Consider the following 17,103-nt stretch of genomic DNA (forward strand, 5'->3'; position numbering starts at 1 on the left):
TACAAATTATTGTTGCATAAATTCTATCCATGTGTGGACAAAATGTTCAACACCCTTTCATGCATGAGACTGTGAGGATCTTTGTGTAGAAATTGTCTTTTATTACAGAAGTTGTTGAGAGATTTGTATACCCACAGATTTACCTTCATCTCCTCTTCTCATCACATTATGAGTTCAACTTCTGCTGATCTCTAGTTAGCTACGATACCTTAATTGCAGGTTTCTTTGATGATGGAAAGGAGGATAGAGCTTTAGAGATCTGGGATGAAATGAAAGCTTCTAAGATTGTTCCTGGTGTTGCAACATATAATGCTGCGATAGCAGGGCTTTGCAAATTGAGGAAGACTGATGAAGCAATCAAGATATTGAACGAACTGTTGGAGAATGGTTTTCTTCCAGATGAAATCACATATAACACAATCATACACGGGTATTGCTGGGAGAGTAAGATTGAGGAGGCGTTTCAGTTCTATAATAAAATTGTTGAGAAGTCTTTTAAGCCGGATCTGTTCTCCTACAACATTCTTCTACGCGGGCTTTGCAATGAAGGGATGTTGGATAAGGCTATTAATCTGTTCAATACATGGATCTCAAGAGGGAAGGAGGTTAATGTTGTTTCATACAACACTATGATCTCTGCTCTGTGTAAGGCTAGGATGATTGAGGAAGCTATTGATCTTGTCAAACAAATGGAGGAAAATAAACTTCAGCCTGATGTATATACGCGTAATGCAATTGTTGGTGCACTTAATAATGCGGGCAGGTTTGAGGAAGCTGAGAAGTTTATGGAGAGGATAGTGGATAGTGGAAATGTGAAGGCACAGCTCGTGAAACCTGAAAAAGAAGAAGAGAATAATAAGTGTGATGGGGAAGAGCAGTTTGATTTGAATTCTACAGAGTATTCAGACCGCATTGCTCAACTATGTGGTGAGAAGAAATATAAAGATGCGATGCAACTGTTTGAAGAGGCTACAAGTAAAGGGATAAGTCTTAGTAGGACAACCAACTTTCTGTTGATGAATGGGCTCATAAAAGTAAGGAAACGCATACCTACAGGATCTCAACAACAATTGTAGATCTCCTTGTGTGCGATAGATGGACTCTACCTGTTTGAATGGGCTCAAAGACAACAACTTACAGAAAGTGTACCTTTTCGAAGGACCAATTACTTGTTGTGATCGATTGCAATAATTTGAGGAAGGCAAACTGGTTGATGAACCAGAATGACCTGGTGAAGAATAAGGTCTTGTGAACTCTAATAATTGGTTCTTACTACTCCATGTGACTTGCTACTAATTTTTGCTTGTAAAGTAGATTTTTTGTTTGTAAAGTAGAGTTTCTAGTCTCATGAGCTGCTAGATTTCAAACAGGGAAAAAAAGCGAGATCAGAAATTGCATATCCATTTTTGAACGGGCTGGTTTTAATTGTGCTATGTGAAAGTGCATAGTGCAAAACATCAAAAATTTATTGTGTTATAAGAAATTATTGATTCGTGTTCATATGCAGATATTTTTTTTATAAAATTCATAGCCTAGTTCAAATGGTAGAGCAACGTGTTTGTGCACGTTGGTACGGGTTCGAATCCCTCATAGGCTACATATTATGGGTTCATGAATTTATATTGTGTGTTCATGAATTTATATTATGTGTTCATAAGTTTTTTAATTTAAATCCATAGTTTTTTTGTTTATAAAAAAACCTTGTAGTTTTCCCCTTTTTTCGAATTCGTTAATATTTTATATCAAATTCAAGAGCAATTTTCAAGGTTCATTAGTTTTATATCATAGGTCCATGAATTTTATATCGTGGATTCATGAATTTTTTATTATAGATTCATAAATTTTCTTTAATAAATTTATAATGCGGATTCCTAAGTTTTTTTCATTTTAGTCCATGGTTCATAAATTTGTATTGAAGGTTCAAAATTTGTATTGAAGGTTCGTAAATTTGGATTGAAGGTTCATAAATTTTCTTTAATAAAATTCATTAATCTAAAAATTCTATTATGAAAAATTATAAATCTAAAATTCTGTAATAAAATCATAAATTTATATTGAAGTTTCATAAATTTGTACTGATGGTTCATAAATTTGTATTGATGGTTCATAAATTTATATTAAAGGTTCATAAATTTGTATTGATGGTTCATTAAATTGTATTGAAGATTCATAAATTTGTTTTAAAGGTTCTTAAATTTTCTTTAATAAAGTCTACACTGCGATTCATAAGCTTTTTTATTTCAGTCCATGATTCATAAATTTATATTGAAGGATTATAAATTCGTATTGAATGTTCGTAAATTTGGATTGAAGGTTCGTAAATTTTCTCTAATAAAATTCATTAATCTAAACTTCTATAATAAAAAATTATAAATATGAATTTCTGTAATAAAATCATAAATTTATATTGAAGGTTCATAAATTTGTTTTGATGGTTCATAAATTTGTATTGAAGGTTCATAAATTTATATTGAAGATTCGTAAATTTTTTGTAGTAAAGTTTATACTGAGGATCATAAGCTTTTTCATTTCAGTCCATGGTTCAAAATTTTTTCTTGAAGGTTCATCAATTTGTATTGAAGGTTCATAAATTTGTATTGAAGGTTCATACCATGCAAAAAGGTCCTCAAAAGCTGAATGTATAAAATTAAAGTTTTTTATAAATTTGTATCGATGGTTCATAAATTTATATTGAAGGTTCATAAGTTTGAGTTGAAGGTTCGTAAATTTCAATAAAGAAAATTCAATAATCTTAAATTCTGTTATGAAAAATTATAAATTTAGATGAGAAAAATCCTCGTAGTTTCTCCTTTTTCTAATTTATGAATATTTTAGCAAATTCAAAACGAATTTTAAGGTTCACTAGTTTTATATCATGGGTTCATGAATTTTATATTATAGGTTCGTAAATTTTCTTTAATAAATTTATAATGCGGATTCCTAAGTTTTTTCATTTCAGTCCATGGTTCATAAATTTGTATTGAAGGGTCATAAAATTTGTATTGAAGGTTCATAAATTTGTATTGAAGGTTCATAAATTTGTATTGAAGGTTCGTAAATTTTCTTTAATAAAATTCTATTATGAAAAATTATAAATCTATAATTCTGTAATAAAATAATAAATTTATATTGAAGTTTCGTAAATTTGTATTGATGGTTCATAAATTTGTATATAAGGTTCATAAATTTGTATTGAAAGGTTCATAAATTTGTATTGAAGGTTCATAAATTTTCTGTAATAAAATTTATACTACGGATTCATAAGCTTTTTCATTTCAGTCCATGGTTCATAAACTTATATCGAAGGTTCATAAATATGTATTGAAGATTCATAAATTTGTATTGAAGGTTCGTAAATTTTCTTTAATAAAATTCATTATGAAAAATTATAAATCTAGATTAAAAATTATAAATCTAAAATTCTGTAATAAATAATAAATTTATATTGAAGTTTCGTAAATTTGTATTGATGGTTCATAAAATTGTATATAAGGTTCATAAATTTTTATTGAAAGGTTCATAAATTTGTATTGAAAGGTTCATAAATTTGTATTGAAGGTTCGTAAATTTTCTGTAATAAAACTTATACTACGGATTCATAAGCTTTTTCATTTCATTCCATGGTTCATAAATTTATATTGAAGGTTCATAAATATGTATTGAAGGTTCATAAATTTGTATTGAAGGTTCGTAAATTTTCTTTAATAAAATTCATTATGAAAAATTATAAATCTATAATTCTGTAATAAAATAATAAATTTATATTGAAGTTTCATAAATTTGTATTGATGGTTCATAAATTTGTATATAAGGTTCATAAATTTGTATGAAAGGTTCATAAATTTGTATTGAAGGTTCGTAAATTTTTTGTAATAAAATTTATACTACGGATTCATAAGCTTTTTCATTTCAGTCCATGGTTCATAAATTTATATTGAAGGTTCATAAATATGTATTGAAGGTTCGTAAATTTTCTTTAATAAAATTCATTATGAAAAATTATAAATCTAGATGTAAAATTATAAATCTATTATTTTGTAATAAAATAATAAATTTATATTTAAGTTTCGTAAATTTGTATTGATGGTTCATAAATTTGTATATAAGGTTCATAAATTTGTAATGAAAGGTTCATAAATTTGTACTGAAGGTTCGTAAATTTCTGTAATAAAACTTATACTACGGATTCATAAGCTTTTTCATTTCAGTCCATGGTTCATAAATTTATATTGAAGGTTCATAAATATGTATTAAAGGTTCATAAATTTGTATGGAAGGTTCGTAAATTTTCTTTAATAAAATTCATTATGAAAGATTAAAGATTCATAAATTTATATTGACGGTACATAAATTTCTATCAAAAGGTTCATTATATATATTGATGGTACATAAATTTCTATCAAAGGTTCGTAAATTTAAATTAACGGTACATAAATTTTTATTAAAAGACGAGAGGAGGATTTAGCAAAGATTGTTGGTCCATCACCGTGACGAGATAAAAAAAATCAGCATTGGTAAATAACAAAACGTTAACACCATAAGATCAGCTAAATATATAAAGACCAATTACTTACAAGTTGTTTTCATCCATGACACCAACATAAAAACAATAGATTCTTGAACACCTGAATTTACATAGCACCATAAAACCACCATAAAAACAATAGGTTCTCTGGGTCACCACAGCTACAACCCATGTCCAGGCTAATGCGGCAACTCCATCCCTTAATTCTGTCGGTAACCAGGGGAAAGAAGATTTATGATTAGTTCAGGGCAGGGTATTAAAGGTGAAAAAGAGACATAAGTGGAATAGGAATCAAGCCTGTACATATGCTCCACAAAGTCATCAATTAGAACTGGCCAAGCACCTGCAATCAAGTAAGTTGGAGTTGAGCATATAAGTAGTTTTTTTGGTAAGGAGATGATATCACCGTTGACTTTTTTACCAAAAAAGATAGTACAAGGACATAACTTTACCTAGATTTCCCACTCTACGCAGCAAATCACAACATAATGATATCATGATGTTCAACGGACCAATACATAGCACCCTTTCAAATTGACTGGATGTTCAACGAGACCTCGTTCCTTCCTGGCATTGTTAAAAAAATATCAGATTGTAAGCTTCATACAAACACCTGAATTTACCATACATATTGATCATTGAATTCCACAAGATGATGTCATGATGACAACTTGTTCATACAACAAAAGATGCAGAATAAACAACAAATGCTTCAGGAAAGACAAATTCAGCAACAACAATAACAAAATCAAAATAGCAGATTAAGTAACTACAGATTCCTCAGCAGATTCAACAACAACTTATACCTCAACAGATTCAGCAATAGCAACAACTCAAGAACAACAGATTCCGCGGCTCCAACAACAACAACGGATGATGGGTCAATCATATTATTTTCAGTTGGCGACATACAAAAAATATAGTAACAAAAAACAACCAGAACTCTGGTAGACGAAAATCAGCAAGTTTAAAGCTATTTGCACCTCATTTCCAAAATCAAACAGCACATGCTAATCACACATCTACAACAACAACAGAAAATCCAATTAAAAATTGAAACCTGTTTTTTTCTGTTTCCAGCACTGGGCAACAACCTACAAAATCAAATTTCCTCTATTCCAACCTCAGCAATTCAATCTCTCAAAAAGAAGAAAATAAATTTGCTGAACAATTAAAACAGCTAGCTACAACATCAAGTTAAACGGCAAAAGGAATAAATAATTGGAAAATCATGGAAACATTCCAAGCAAGAACAGAACAGAGGGAAAATATATGGTACCTCCGTCCATCTGATGAATGTTCCGCTGTTATCGTATCCTTTCAAATTAGCCACACTGAATCTGAGCAAACAAAATTAGTCAATGAAAGACTCGTCCAACACAAAATTAAACGCCCGATCCTGGCGTAAACTAAAATTCTGAAAGATAAACATCATCTCAGAGGATACGTCATGAACGACACTTTCAGACATCAGAAACAAAATTTTCGGAATATAACTTGGAAAATCAATTACTGTAACTTTCAGAAAGCATGAAATTGTTATAGCACAGAAGATAGGTCATCTCACAGAAGCCAAATCCGACAAGAATAGATCATTGCAGTATGACAAACAGCAGCAGCCAAATGCAAAATTGGTATTACTAATCACATACTACTGAATTTAGAGCAAGAATTATCATTAGAAGTTCAATCTTAATTTCTCTTGGAGAAAAACAGATGTATACATCAACTACAGTGCAAAGTAAAACACCACAAAAATTCATATCCACCAAGTATCAAAGCCAGATTGTGTTTGAATCAGACCACTAATTTACCCATTATTACTAGAGAGATAGATTCAACAAAAGCAGTAATTAATCTCAAATAACTCCCATTGAAGAATTAAGGATTTTTAATGTAACAACTCCCTAACCTGATTTAATCTTTCACTCAACTAGTTTCGGAAGACGCCGAATTGGGAGGAAATCGAAAATGCAATCACAAGATCCATGACCACCTAAACTTGTGACAAGGAAGAACCTGCAATCATCATAATCTCCGATCCAGATTCAGGCATGCCAACTTGAGATCTCCACCAGGACAAGGAAGAGGATCCCTATGCCATCGTCGATTTCAGATAATAGGAAGATCCGTCATCGGAAGAATCTCCAACATCTAGGCTTTTCGGATCAATGATTCTAAGTAAGATTGATGGTTAGGGTTTCAAAACAAGGCCGTAATCATCATCGGAAGAATATAGCGTCGTTGTCATCGGTTAGGGCTTGTAGAAGGGCAATTCTGCAGGTCGGGTCTTTGCAACATGAGCACTGTTTGAATAGAAGAGAGCGCAGATGGAAATTCGAGGGAGGAAGATACACATGTGGAGAGAGATCAGGAAAGAGGAAGGGAGAGGGCATCTATGGGTAAAAGACGTATATGCCCCTCCGTATTAAATTTTACAACAATAGGATGACGATTATGAACCATTAGATCAAGTAAAATGGACGGATGAGATATGTACTCACCTACTTATTTTAGTGAGTGTACTCATTTGATCTTTCCTCTGTTTTATATATCAAATATCTCTAATTATATGTTATTAAAATTCGTAAAAGTTTGATAGTATTAAAGTACTAATTGAAACGAATAAAACAAGATCCCACATGATTATATTTTTTTTATATATTGAGAAATATCATGAATTTTTTATAATAATATAAATAATTTATAAAAAGAAAGAAGAAATATACATGGGAAGGAGGGAGTATCAAGTGACAGCTTTCTACCAATTCTTTTGCTTCCCAAACGTCGTCGCTACATTTGGAGCATTTTATTTTTTTTTATTTTTTTTGCAAAAGAGCAAAAATTACCCATAAGATGTTTTAGGAGAAATGAATGTGTTTCGAGTTGACAGATTGGGGAGGATGAAGAAGCCAGAATAAACGGAATAATGAGTTTATGCCGATTCGGTCTACACAAAGCTCCACCATTCCATCCTCACCATCCACTGAAGCTTCTTCTCAGACCCTCCTCCCCTTTCTACCCTTCCATTTCACCCAAATTTACGCGCCTGCCACTCCCCTTTCTGCACAGGCCGCTTCATCTCCTCACTCCCATTACAACCTCAACATCAACAACAAAAACAACAAGGGCTTTCAGTTTTTCGCCGTCGTCTTCTCTGCAACAATCCATGGAATTCCCACCGGAGGGTTATCGGAGAAATGTCGGCATCTGTCTTATCAATTCTTCTAAACAAGTAGGCTCTGCTTTTCATTTGATCTTAAAAACTTCTGAAACTGTACACGCGTGTTTGAAAAACGAGTTTATTGTGCAGATTTTTGTTGCTTCCAGGCTTGATATTCCTGATGCTTGGCAAATGCCTCAGGTAATTTTGCCCCAATTTACTTTCCCTATAAAAGGTTGAATCTTTAATATACAAATTTGATTATATGCTGCCAAAGGTGAGCATCAGCAGATTTTAGTTATTAAGTGAAAGCTCCAGACTTGTTCATGTTTGTGGTTGAATTTTTGAGATGTTCAGCAAGACTGATTAGATGCTGATTATGTCTGTATATTTAGGGAATTTTAAATACAATTAGCAATAAACCATAGTTCTCTAAATGGCTAAACTATAGGTTGAGTTGATATTGATCAGTTGATGGCTCACTGTGGCCCAGGATAGATTTGTTCTGATTGGTCAAAACCTATTTCTTATCCTAACTATCACCAGTTGACTATATGATTTGAGTTAGTTGATTACTGAGGATCGTGATATTGCTACTATATTCTTGTATGATAATTTTCCTTAAACTTCATCTTGATGGTTTACCAAAATTTATGTCATACCAGTGCAAGTGTTACTAGTGCAATACAATAAATAACTTATCATTTATCAATTATCCAAACAGGGTGGTATAGATGAAGATGAAGACTCTGTAAGTGCAGCTATCAGGGAATTGAGAGAAGAAACCGGAGTCTCATCAGCACAAGTCATTGCTGAGGTTTGGTTTCTCCGAATTGTCTTTCTTTGTATGACATTTTCTCTTATTTAGAAACTTGATTTATATAATATTAAAATCTGTGTGTCTCTTATTTAGTGTATTACTCGTTGATCTTTTCATAATTTGGGGAGACTTCGAACAAGATGATATATATCCAATGGAGTTTACTTCTCCTTTCTTCTTTGATATAACCTAATTTTTTATCTGCATAGGTACCTTACTGGTTATGTTACGACTTCCCACCAGATGTAAGAGAAAAACTGAGACATCAATGGGGATCTGACTGGAAGGGTCAAGCTCAGAAGTGGTGAGCATTCAGAAAATTTCATTTTCTAGGTTTGTGTAACATGCTTGATAAAGGGAATAGTAACACAGTGACAGTACTGGTGATTATCAAAGAAAAAATCATCCTTTTTTCTGATCCATTTAACTAAGCAAGGTCCATATCTGGTGATTGGGAATGATAGCATGAATATTATGTTACACTTATATTCTTATCAACTTACCATATTCTCATATTTTTGAAACATGGTAACCACAGGTTTCTTCTGAAATTAACCGGTGATGAAAGTGAGATTAATTTGAACGGAGATGGTTCAGAGAAGCCGGAGTTTGGGCAATGGTCATGGATGCCTCCAGAACGAGTCATTGAGCTTGTGAGCCGCACTTATCTGAACATTTTTCTTTCATTTCCTGCCAATATTAATTTCATTGTCAATTTATGTTCTTGGTTTTCAGGCTGTGGGCTTTAAAAGGCCAGTTTACAAAGAAGTCTTGACAGTCTTTGCTCCCCATCTCCAGTAAGATTATCAATATTACAGCAGTTGGTGGATTATCTTTGATCCTTAAATGAAATCTTGGCCTTCTTGAATCAGTCTGTTGTTTGAACACCTACTTTAGTGTATCTTCTTCCCAATAAAAGTGTTTTTTTTCCCCCGCTTAAGTATGACATTGACTTCTCCAAATTGTGTTTTCAGTGAAATAGTTTTATAGTGGCTTGTATTATACTCGCTCCGTTCACTACAAAATGTCATTTTAGCCTCTAATATTTGTTTGGAAAAGATTGTCATTTTAGGTATTTAGGTGGTGAGTTACGAGATTTGTTATTGAAAATTGTAAATTTTTATTCTTTTTATGCAAATTATGATCGTTGATTAGTTAAAAATCAGGTGAGTTATGAATTTTAAGAAAAAAGTATAATAAGAATATAAGGTAATTATTGGATTTCTTAGTTTTTATGCAAATGTTCTAAAATAACAACTTTTGATAAACTGAGGTAGTAGCTGACTTCTTATTTTTCGCTGGTTAATCTTTGAAACTTGTTATTAAGCCGCTGTTTAGTTATGTTTTCTAGAGAGGGAGATCATTTTCATGTCAAAATACATGGATCATATTTTTTATATTGGGGAGATGTTCTTAAATTTGTATATAAAGAGAGATGGGGAGTATTTCACCTCTCTTGAAATTCTGTCCTAATATTGGGGAAACATATATCCTTGTTTAAGGGAGTAATTAAGCCATTTTCTTAAGACCATTTTGGAAATTGAACAATTTATTAAGCCATTTTCTTAAGAACATTTTGAAAATTGAACAATAATAAGAAAATGGTCTAGATTCATTTGCTTTCCTTTTAACTTTCCAGATAGTGATACCAAACAGAGCCCAAGTTAGATGGAACAATCAAAGAACTTGTCATTTGTGGTAAACCATTAAAAAGATTTAAATCCTAAAATTTGAAACCAAACATTGAAGCCAAGACAGTTTGTACTTTGTATCACTCAGCCAAATTATCTGTGTAAGTTTTTTTCCTATCAAGAAGAAAGGAAAGGTAAAAACAGAAAGAACAGTTGCTCTGTTAAAAATCTTACTGAATTATGAGCCACGACCAAACTTTTCTACAGCATAAACAAAGCATACAAAAGATCTCAAAACTTCAATTCTCATCTACTAACCACAGAAGAGATTTTCTCTTGAATCAAATCATGTATATGATCACTAACAATCTCAGCAACAACCTCAGGAGAGAATCTCCTGATCATATCCTCCCTACCTCTCCTACCTTTCTCCTTCGCCTCTTTCGGGCAATTTATCACGCGCCTCATCAAAACTCGCACTGAATCAATACTTGGCTCAGCCCACAAATGACCCTTAAACGGTCCATCCATAACCTCACTCATCTTCTCCACTTCAATACCAAAACTATTCTCCTCTCTCAGAAACTCTCTTGGCCCTGACCAGTTTGTAGCTATCACAGGCAAACCCATTGCCATGGCTTCCACTATTGGCCGGCCCCACCCTTCACCTCTGGAAGGAAGAACGAATGCGTCTGCTGACCTGTACAGTCTCGGGAGATCTACCTGGCTGATGTGGCTGTCGATCACGTAGATCCTAGCATAGCCTTGCTCTGGTTTTTTAATGGCGGAAGTTTCTACAAAGCGAACTATCTTGTTGTCGAAATCCCCTTCTGTGTGATATGGGTTTGTAAGGAGGTACAATGCTACGTTATCAGCACTGGTGAATTCGTTTAAGTATGCTGATAACAACACATCCCAGCCTTTTCTGTATTCCCATTTGAACACACTCAAGAACACGAACTCTGGTGTTCCGTGATTGCCTAAAACTAGCTTTCCTAATGAATGGAGATCCAAAGGACTGTGCTTTTCAGGGTCGAAGAACTGAACATCAACCGGCTGAACGATCTTGACGACTTTTGATTTGTGGACGCCGCTTTGGATGAAGGTGGAGACATGGAAATCAGTAGGAACCCAAACGAGATCCATTTTGTTACATCTGTTAACATGTTCAGTGTTGAGTCTATCAGTCTCAAACATGGTCCGGCCGATAACAGCGAGGAAGTCTTTGTACCGGCTGGTCGGAGGACAAGGCCAAGTGTCGAATAGAGGGGGGTTCCAGGCGCCGGGCTCGCTGTGGCAAACGACAATGGTTTCATTGAGCCTGCATTGAGTGTGATGGAGCGCCATTGCTAAGGCTCTCATGAAGTCGGTTAACCCTTCCCAGAATTGGAGGGATTGGAGGTCTCCGTGGTGCTCGATTCGGAGTTTGAATTGGGGGTTTTGGATGTTATGGTGAATTGAAGTGATGTATGACCATGCTTCTGAGCTGTAGCCTCCGCTTGAGAGGAAAGGGGCCATCCAGAGAACGCAATAGGGGGCATTAGGGTTGCGGGTTCGGATTTGGTCTGAATTTGGGTTTGGGTGGGTGGAGAGTGCGGATTTTGAGGTTCGGGTGGGGAAGTAGGGTGATTTGATGAAGGTGAGAGTGAGTGCTAGCAGGAGAATTGAAATGGGAATGATGTAGAAGGAGGAGAAACAGGGTTTGGTTTGTGCGATTGGAGGACGGATTTGGGCGGATGCTTCTGAGTTTCCAGTTCCTTCCATGGAAAACGAAGACCGAAATGCTACAGAGTTCCGCAATGGAATGAGGAAGACAGGGATGATGGTTGAATATGTCTGAATCAAGCAAACAGCAGCAGGAATTCAGTAAGATGTTCTAAAATTAGACAACATCACGAATTTGGATCAAAAGGTACTACTAAAACACTCCCTAATTTATCAAATCAGACTAAAATTTTCTTTATTATTTCTATTAGAACATTATAAAAATATAAAAGGTACTCCCTCCGTCCCACAATGATCTTCCCATTTCATTTTTATACACTATTCACCTTCTTAGAAAATTTTCTCGATTTCTCTCAATGTATATGGAAAAACATAGTCATGCATAATCTTGTTTTATTCGTCTCGACGAGTACTTTAACTACATATAAATTTTACGATTTTAGTGACATGTACTTGAAGATATTTAGAGATAAAACGTGTCTCGGCAAATGAACCCAAAAGAAACGGGAACAACATTATAGGACAGAGCGAGTACTATCTAGAGAAGTAAAATTATTTTAGTGTAATAATTATATAGACATAAATATTATAAAATAATCTTTTAATAAAATAACATATATTTGTAGAGGGCTGATCGGGTGCGAACTGATTTTTCCGTGCGGACTGGCCGGACTATTGTAGTGTACCAGTATATTACTGGATAGTGCACCAGTGCACTACTAGAAAGTGCACGAATAGTGTGTTGAGTAGTGCACCAGTGCACTACTGGGGAGTGCACCTTAGTACACCGAGAAGTGCACTGAGAGTGCACCAATAATATGCTGAAAAGTGCATCAGTTGTGATAGTCCGCACAATCCGCACAATCCGCACCGAAAATTAGTGCGCACCGAAAACGTCTTCTATATTTATATCCAAATAAATTTAAATATTTTAAAGTAGTGTGCATTTGTATCCGAAAAGAGTAAAAAAGAAAGAATAAATATTTGATTAAAAAAATCTATGTAGAGTAGCCCTAGCATGAATTGAATACGAAAACAAAGACGACATAGTGGTAAAATTAGCTTCTATAATTTGGTTTTCGCAATTGTATGAGAAGCCAACAATATTATTAAATTACAGAAAGATCATAAAATAGTATAAATTAGTTATTGATTCAGATATAAGATTTAATAAATTAGAAATGTCTTGGTAAATTTACCCAAAAAAAAATACGTTACAAACGTGTGACCAGTGAGGGCTATAGCCACTACTAGGTCGACTCCATTAGACCCAGCATTTTGCGAAGTATATGAACCCTTCCGAGCTTACCCATGGGCTTAAAACTAGAAGGAAAAAAGCTACTCCTTCCGATCCAATTTGATCTTTCCATTTTTTCTTTTAGCGTTTTTGTGGAGATATATTTTGTTACGTAAATATCTCCAAATATATGTGTATAACAGTTATGAAATTTAGATATTATTAAACTACTCGTCGAGACGAATAAAACAAGACCACACACACGTTCATTCAGAAACAATATCAAGAACACAAAAAGCAGCATCTCCAGATAAAATTATTCATGAACCTGGTTGGATTACAAGAACCAATTTCGCGCAACGAACCTCACTACAATTTTGACCAGAGGCGCGTCAAGCTTGCTTGAATCGTCCCATGCGGCTCATCCGTCGGTAGGTACACATCATCATCAAACTGCATAAACAGATTCATCACAGAGCTCATTTCTTACTAACATCAAGATATGAATTTAGGGTTTTGGGTGTAAATACCTTCACCATTCCAGGATTATCTTTGCTCGACAGATTGACAGGGATGAAGTGAATATTCGGCATTTTCAGCTCTATCGATTCTATATCTTCAAACCTGAAAACGGCAATCGTTTATCATCAACTGGGTTAACTTTTTAGAATGACGGTAATAATAGCTGACCTGGCAAGGGTGACTTTTCCCATTTGGTAGAGTGTGCTCTGTACAGATGAGCTGTACACTCCTTTCGGAGGACCGAAGAAAACCTCAACCAATACTTTCTTCACAGAATCATATTTCTCGCTGAAATACCCTTGTTTTGAAGGTACACTACCTACAGATTGGTAAGGATACCTGTATTCATAATATTCCACTTAATCAGCATATTTGAATTCTGCAAAAAAAAAATGAAAATGTATATACCTCCATGTAGCGGTGACCTCAGTTGCCAGCATTCTTTCACGTGTTTCTGGCAAAATTGTGTACTTGTCTCGAATGAACTTTTCAAAACCTGACTGTTGAATGAACTCAGTAAAGTTAAATTGTCAAACATATTTTCACAAAGAAATGCTTTTGATGTTTTCTCGCTGAAAAAAAAATTATATGTTTACCTGTGTAGTTTTTAAGACGGTTAATCCTTGAACACCTGAAGTTATCTTCAGATCACCTGACTTCTTCAGGATCACTTCTGTCACGTGCTTTTCAGATCCAAGTTCAAATCCTACGCAAGTGGAATCAAGACTAGTTCATTTTATTTGCACAAGATGGATAAGAATATTTCATTAGTTCTAAATTGCATATAAATGTTAGGTTGATACAGATTGTTATTGGAGTAAACTCAGGGTGCTTAATGAATATATCTAGCCTCAAAGTTTAATAAATCATAATGAAGCGTCAGTCAAGATCCTTAAGCGAATTTTCTATCATTATATTATTAGACAAAGAAAAAACAAACACATTTGTTCTACTAGTTCTTTCTGACAATGTACTAAAGACTTACCATGGTTATGAGGTTGACCATTTATGTAAACACGCTTCCATGGTTTCTCAACTATCTTGATAATGGCAGCTGTAACCTGCAAAATGAAAAAAGATTTAGGATTGTTACCAATTCCAATGATCTTACAACACAAACATTTAACCCCACTTAATATTCATAGTTTCATAAGAATGTTTCTCCTCTATCAGATACACGTAGTAATTTTTTTGTGTAATTTTGAATGTTCCTGATTTCCAGGAAGACTTAAGGTGTAAATAACAGAAAAGTTGGTAATATTTGGTAAAACCCAAACCTTTTACCATGAGAAAGTAAATATGTTAGCTAATTAAATAGGCCCATTAGGCCCATTAATGTTATTAGGGTTTTATTAGGTTATCTAGTAGCTTTAAATAAGAATTAGATTAGGAATAGGAGATTATCCAAGGGATCAATTAGAACGCAGTGTGCCCTAGGCTCTTTGAAGGTGTGACTTCATTGAGATTTCGCTTTTATCATTGTTTAAGTTATCAATAATAGCAGTTAGTTTGTTAGTTCATCCTCTTGTCTAACAAAAATACCAAGACCAGACCCTTTGATTATATCTGAAGTTCATATCAACTATTTGGCAAGGCGTATATGAACATGTACTCTATAAAAATGACCACATCAAGCAAGCAGTAAAAGCACAGATACTTAACAAAAATGCAACAACTACTATAGGCAAGAGCCAGCATACTGAACAAAGATTATGAAAATTCAGTGTTGTACATACCTGCTTATAGTATGATGTGAAGTGTTTTGCAAGGACAATAGCAAAATCTTCAGGGGAAAGTTGCTGCTTACATTCCTTTGCTTTTACATATACCTGTAATTTGGTTAAGTTGTAAATTTTGAATAAAATCAGTTAGAACTGAATAAGAAGAAAGCTCAAGTTAGATTACAAGGTGTTTTTATTTGATGGATTAATATTCATATTTCACTCTCTGAACCTGGTAATGTATTATAACCAAACATTTAAATAGAGCCTTACCAAACAAGGGGTGGCTTTGTTGCTTACAAGTATATAACTATTTGGCATACACTCAGATATTAGACAGCTTATTAAGACAGCCATGACTTGATAGTTTTACATGCAAACCAACAGCTAATCCACTCTAATTTTTACTGATGTCAAAATTGAAATTCTTTTATTTGAATAAAACTCAGTTAACTGAAACTGTGTTTAGACTTTCTTTAACTAGTGTCACTCCTATTGGCATCTTGCACAAACACATCATCTAGATTTCGAGAACGAATTTGATGATGAATCTGAAAATTCATCACGTTAACTTATCAAAGCTAAGTAGTTTTTGGTTGGATAACAGAAGCATCCCACGATGAAGTCATTAGATCAGTCAACACATCTTCTAAACCGATGGTCCTGATTTGTTAACTAAAAGGAACTATCTCTTATGATAACAGAATCACGATTTTAGCTGTTCCCTTAGAATTTAGGGAATCAAAACTCACCGATGCCCAAAACTAAGTAACCAGTCAAAATCTCAAAAAAATTGCAACATAAAATTCCATGTCTATTAGTTAAAGAGAAGCCCCAAATAGCAAAAATAGATCGGATCCAAGATCACTAGACAACATATTCACAATTTTGAAGTGTTTAATCTTACTAAAACAACATGACAAAGGGGGGAGAAATTACAGTATTTTTCATGGTGTCAGTGGCGACGATGTCAGAGTTGTCATCGCGAACATAGGATGAAACGCAATCGGAGAAGAGGCTGATGGAGACGTTCCATTCGACAAAGGAGTGAGATCCGTCGTCGTTTCGCCAAACTCTGCCAACCCTGACCCTATCCTTGCCGTGTCTCTGCTCGAACTTCATCCCATCGATCACGTCCGACATGGTTGAGATTCTTCCGTCCTCTGTTGTTACTCCTGAATTTCTTGCTCGTGAGAGTTTCGCGAATTCATCCGACTCATAAAAGCCATTTGGCTTTTTTTTTTTTTTTTTTTTTAATAAAGGAAAGAAATTAGGGGGCTACACATATCTTGACGATAACCGCCCTAGAGCATCCTCACGGATGAGAGTCAACAGCTCTAAATCTTCTTTCCAGACCTTTCACTCGTCCAGAAAACCCAGCTTGGCAATACGATCAACCACCAGATTAATTTCCCGGAAGATATGCGAAAACCTGAAAGCAGGATAAGACAATAAATTAACACAAATATCATTCACGATTTGGTTAATTCCCCAGGGACGGCGCCAAATGCCATTCAAAACGTTAATCAGGCATAAGTTATCCCCTTCAATTTCCACGATTGAAAGATTCAAGTCTTTAACACATTTTGTTGCAAGCCTTAAGACACATGCCTCAGCTTGTAAAGCCGTTAAATTGTTTCCACTTGCCTTATCCATAGCAAGGACTTTTCCACAAGAGTCCCTAATTACAAAACCCATCCCTACATTTTCATTTATGTCTAGTGCTCCGTCAAAATTCACTTTAAAAATATTCCAACTT

At 34.3% G+C, this 17,103-nt stretch overlaps 3 protein-coding genes across 3 annotated transcripts; 1 reads left to right on the forward strand and 2 right to left on the reverse strand.

Annotated features, from left to right (window-relative positions):
* Nucleotides 1–5,756: 5,756 nt before the first annotated feature.
* On the forward strand, nucleotides 5,757–9,309 carry LOC141249742 (uncharacterized). The gene is made up of 8 exons (XM_073669784.1): nucleotides 5,757–5,929; nucleotides 6,190–6,315; nucleotides 7,598–7,760; nucleotides 7,839–7,889; nucleotides 8,413–8,505; nucleotides 8,718–8,812; nucleotides 9,047–9,161; nucleotides 9,244–9,309. Exons 1-8 carry the CDS (start codon nucleotides 5,757–5,759, stop codon nucleotides 9,307–9,309), a joined length of 882 nt encoding a protein of 293 aa, XP_073525885.1.
* Nucleotides 9,310–10,445: 1,136 nt separating this feature from the next.
* On the reverse strand, nucleotides 10,446–11,903 carry LOC141249743 (uncharacterized). The gene has a single exon (XM_073669785.1). The coding sequence runs from the start codon at nucleotides 11,901–11,903 to the stop codon at nucleotides 10,446–10,448; it is 1,458 nt and encodes a 485-aa protein (XP_073525886.1).
* A 1,567-nt stretch (nucleotides 11,904–13,470) lies between these two features.
* On the reverse strand, nucleotides 13,471–16,487 carry LOC141249744 (uncharacterized). The gene is made up of 8 exons (XM_073669786.1): nucleotides 16,284–16,487; nucleotides 15,360–15,452; nucleotides 14,609–14,684; nucleotides 14,220–14,329; nucleotides 14,032–14,123; nucleotides 13,792–13,962; nucleotides 13,632–13,725; nucleotides 13,471–13,554 (listed from the first exon to the last, which is right to left on the reverse strand). The coding sequence occupies exons 1-8, from the start codon at nucleotides 16,485–16,487 to the stop codon at nucleotides 13,471–13,473; spliced, it is 924 nt and encodes a 307-aa protein (XP_073525887.1).
* Between the last annotated feature and the right edge of the window lie 616 nt (nucleotides 16,488–17,103).

The sequence above is a fragment of the Phyllobates terribilis genome, unplaced genomic scaffold, assembly GCF_046119375.1.
Source record: "Phyllobates terribilis strain yellow unplaced genomic scaffold, ASM4611937v1 Scaffold_5076__1_contigs__length_54588, whole genome shotgun sequence".
Taxonomy (NCBI): domain Eukaryota; kingdom Metazoa; phylum Chordata; class Amphibia; order Anura; family Dendrobatidae; genus Phyllobates; species Phyllobates terribilis.

What these genes read in the sequence shown, in the direction of transcription:
- LOC141249744 (XM_073669786.1), bottom strand. Translation starts at nt 16,487, where the DNA reads ATGTCGGACGTGATCGATGGGATGAAGTTCGAGCAGAGACACGGCAAG. An exon ending in TCACATCATACTATAAGCAG is followed by an intron (nt 14,685 to 15,359) that starts GTATGTACAACA and finishes TTCATTTTGCAG; the next exon opens with GTTACAGCTGCCATTATCAA. An exon ending in ATAATCCTGGAATGGTGAAG is followed by an intron (nt 13,555 to 13,631) that starts GTATTTACACCC and finishes CTGTTTATGCAG; the next exon opens with TTTGATGATGATGTGTACCT.
- LOC141249742 (XM_073669784.1), top strand. Translation starts at nt 5,757, where the DNA reads ATGGAAACATTCCAAGCAAGAACAGAACAGAGGGAAAATATATGGTAC. An exon ending in CAGCACAAGTCATTGCTGAG is followed by an intron (nt 8,506 to 8,717) that starts GTTTGGTTTCTC and finishes TTATCTGCATAG; the next exon opens with GTACCTTACTGGTTATGTTA. An exon ending in AAGGGTCAAGCTCAGAAGTG is followed by an intron (nt 8,813 to 9,046) that starts GTGAGCATTCAG and finishes TGGTAACCACAG; the next exon opens with GTTTCTTCTGAAATTAACCG.
- LOC141249743 (XM_073669785.1), bottom strand. Translation starts at nt 11,903, where the DNA reads ATGGAAGGAACTGGAAACTCAGAAGCATCCGCCCAAATCCGTCCTCCA.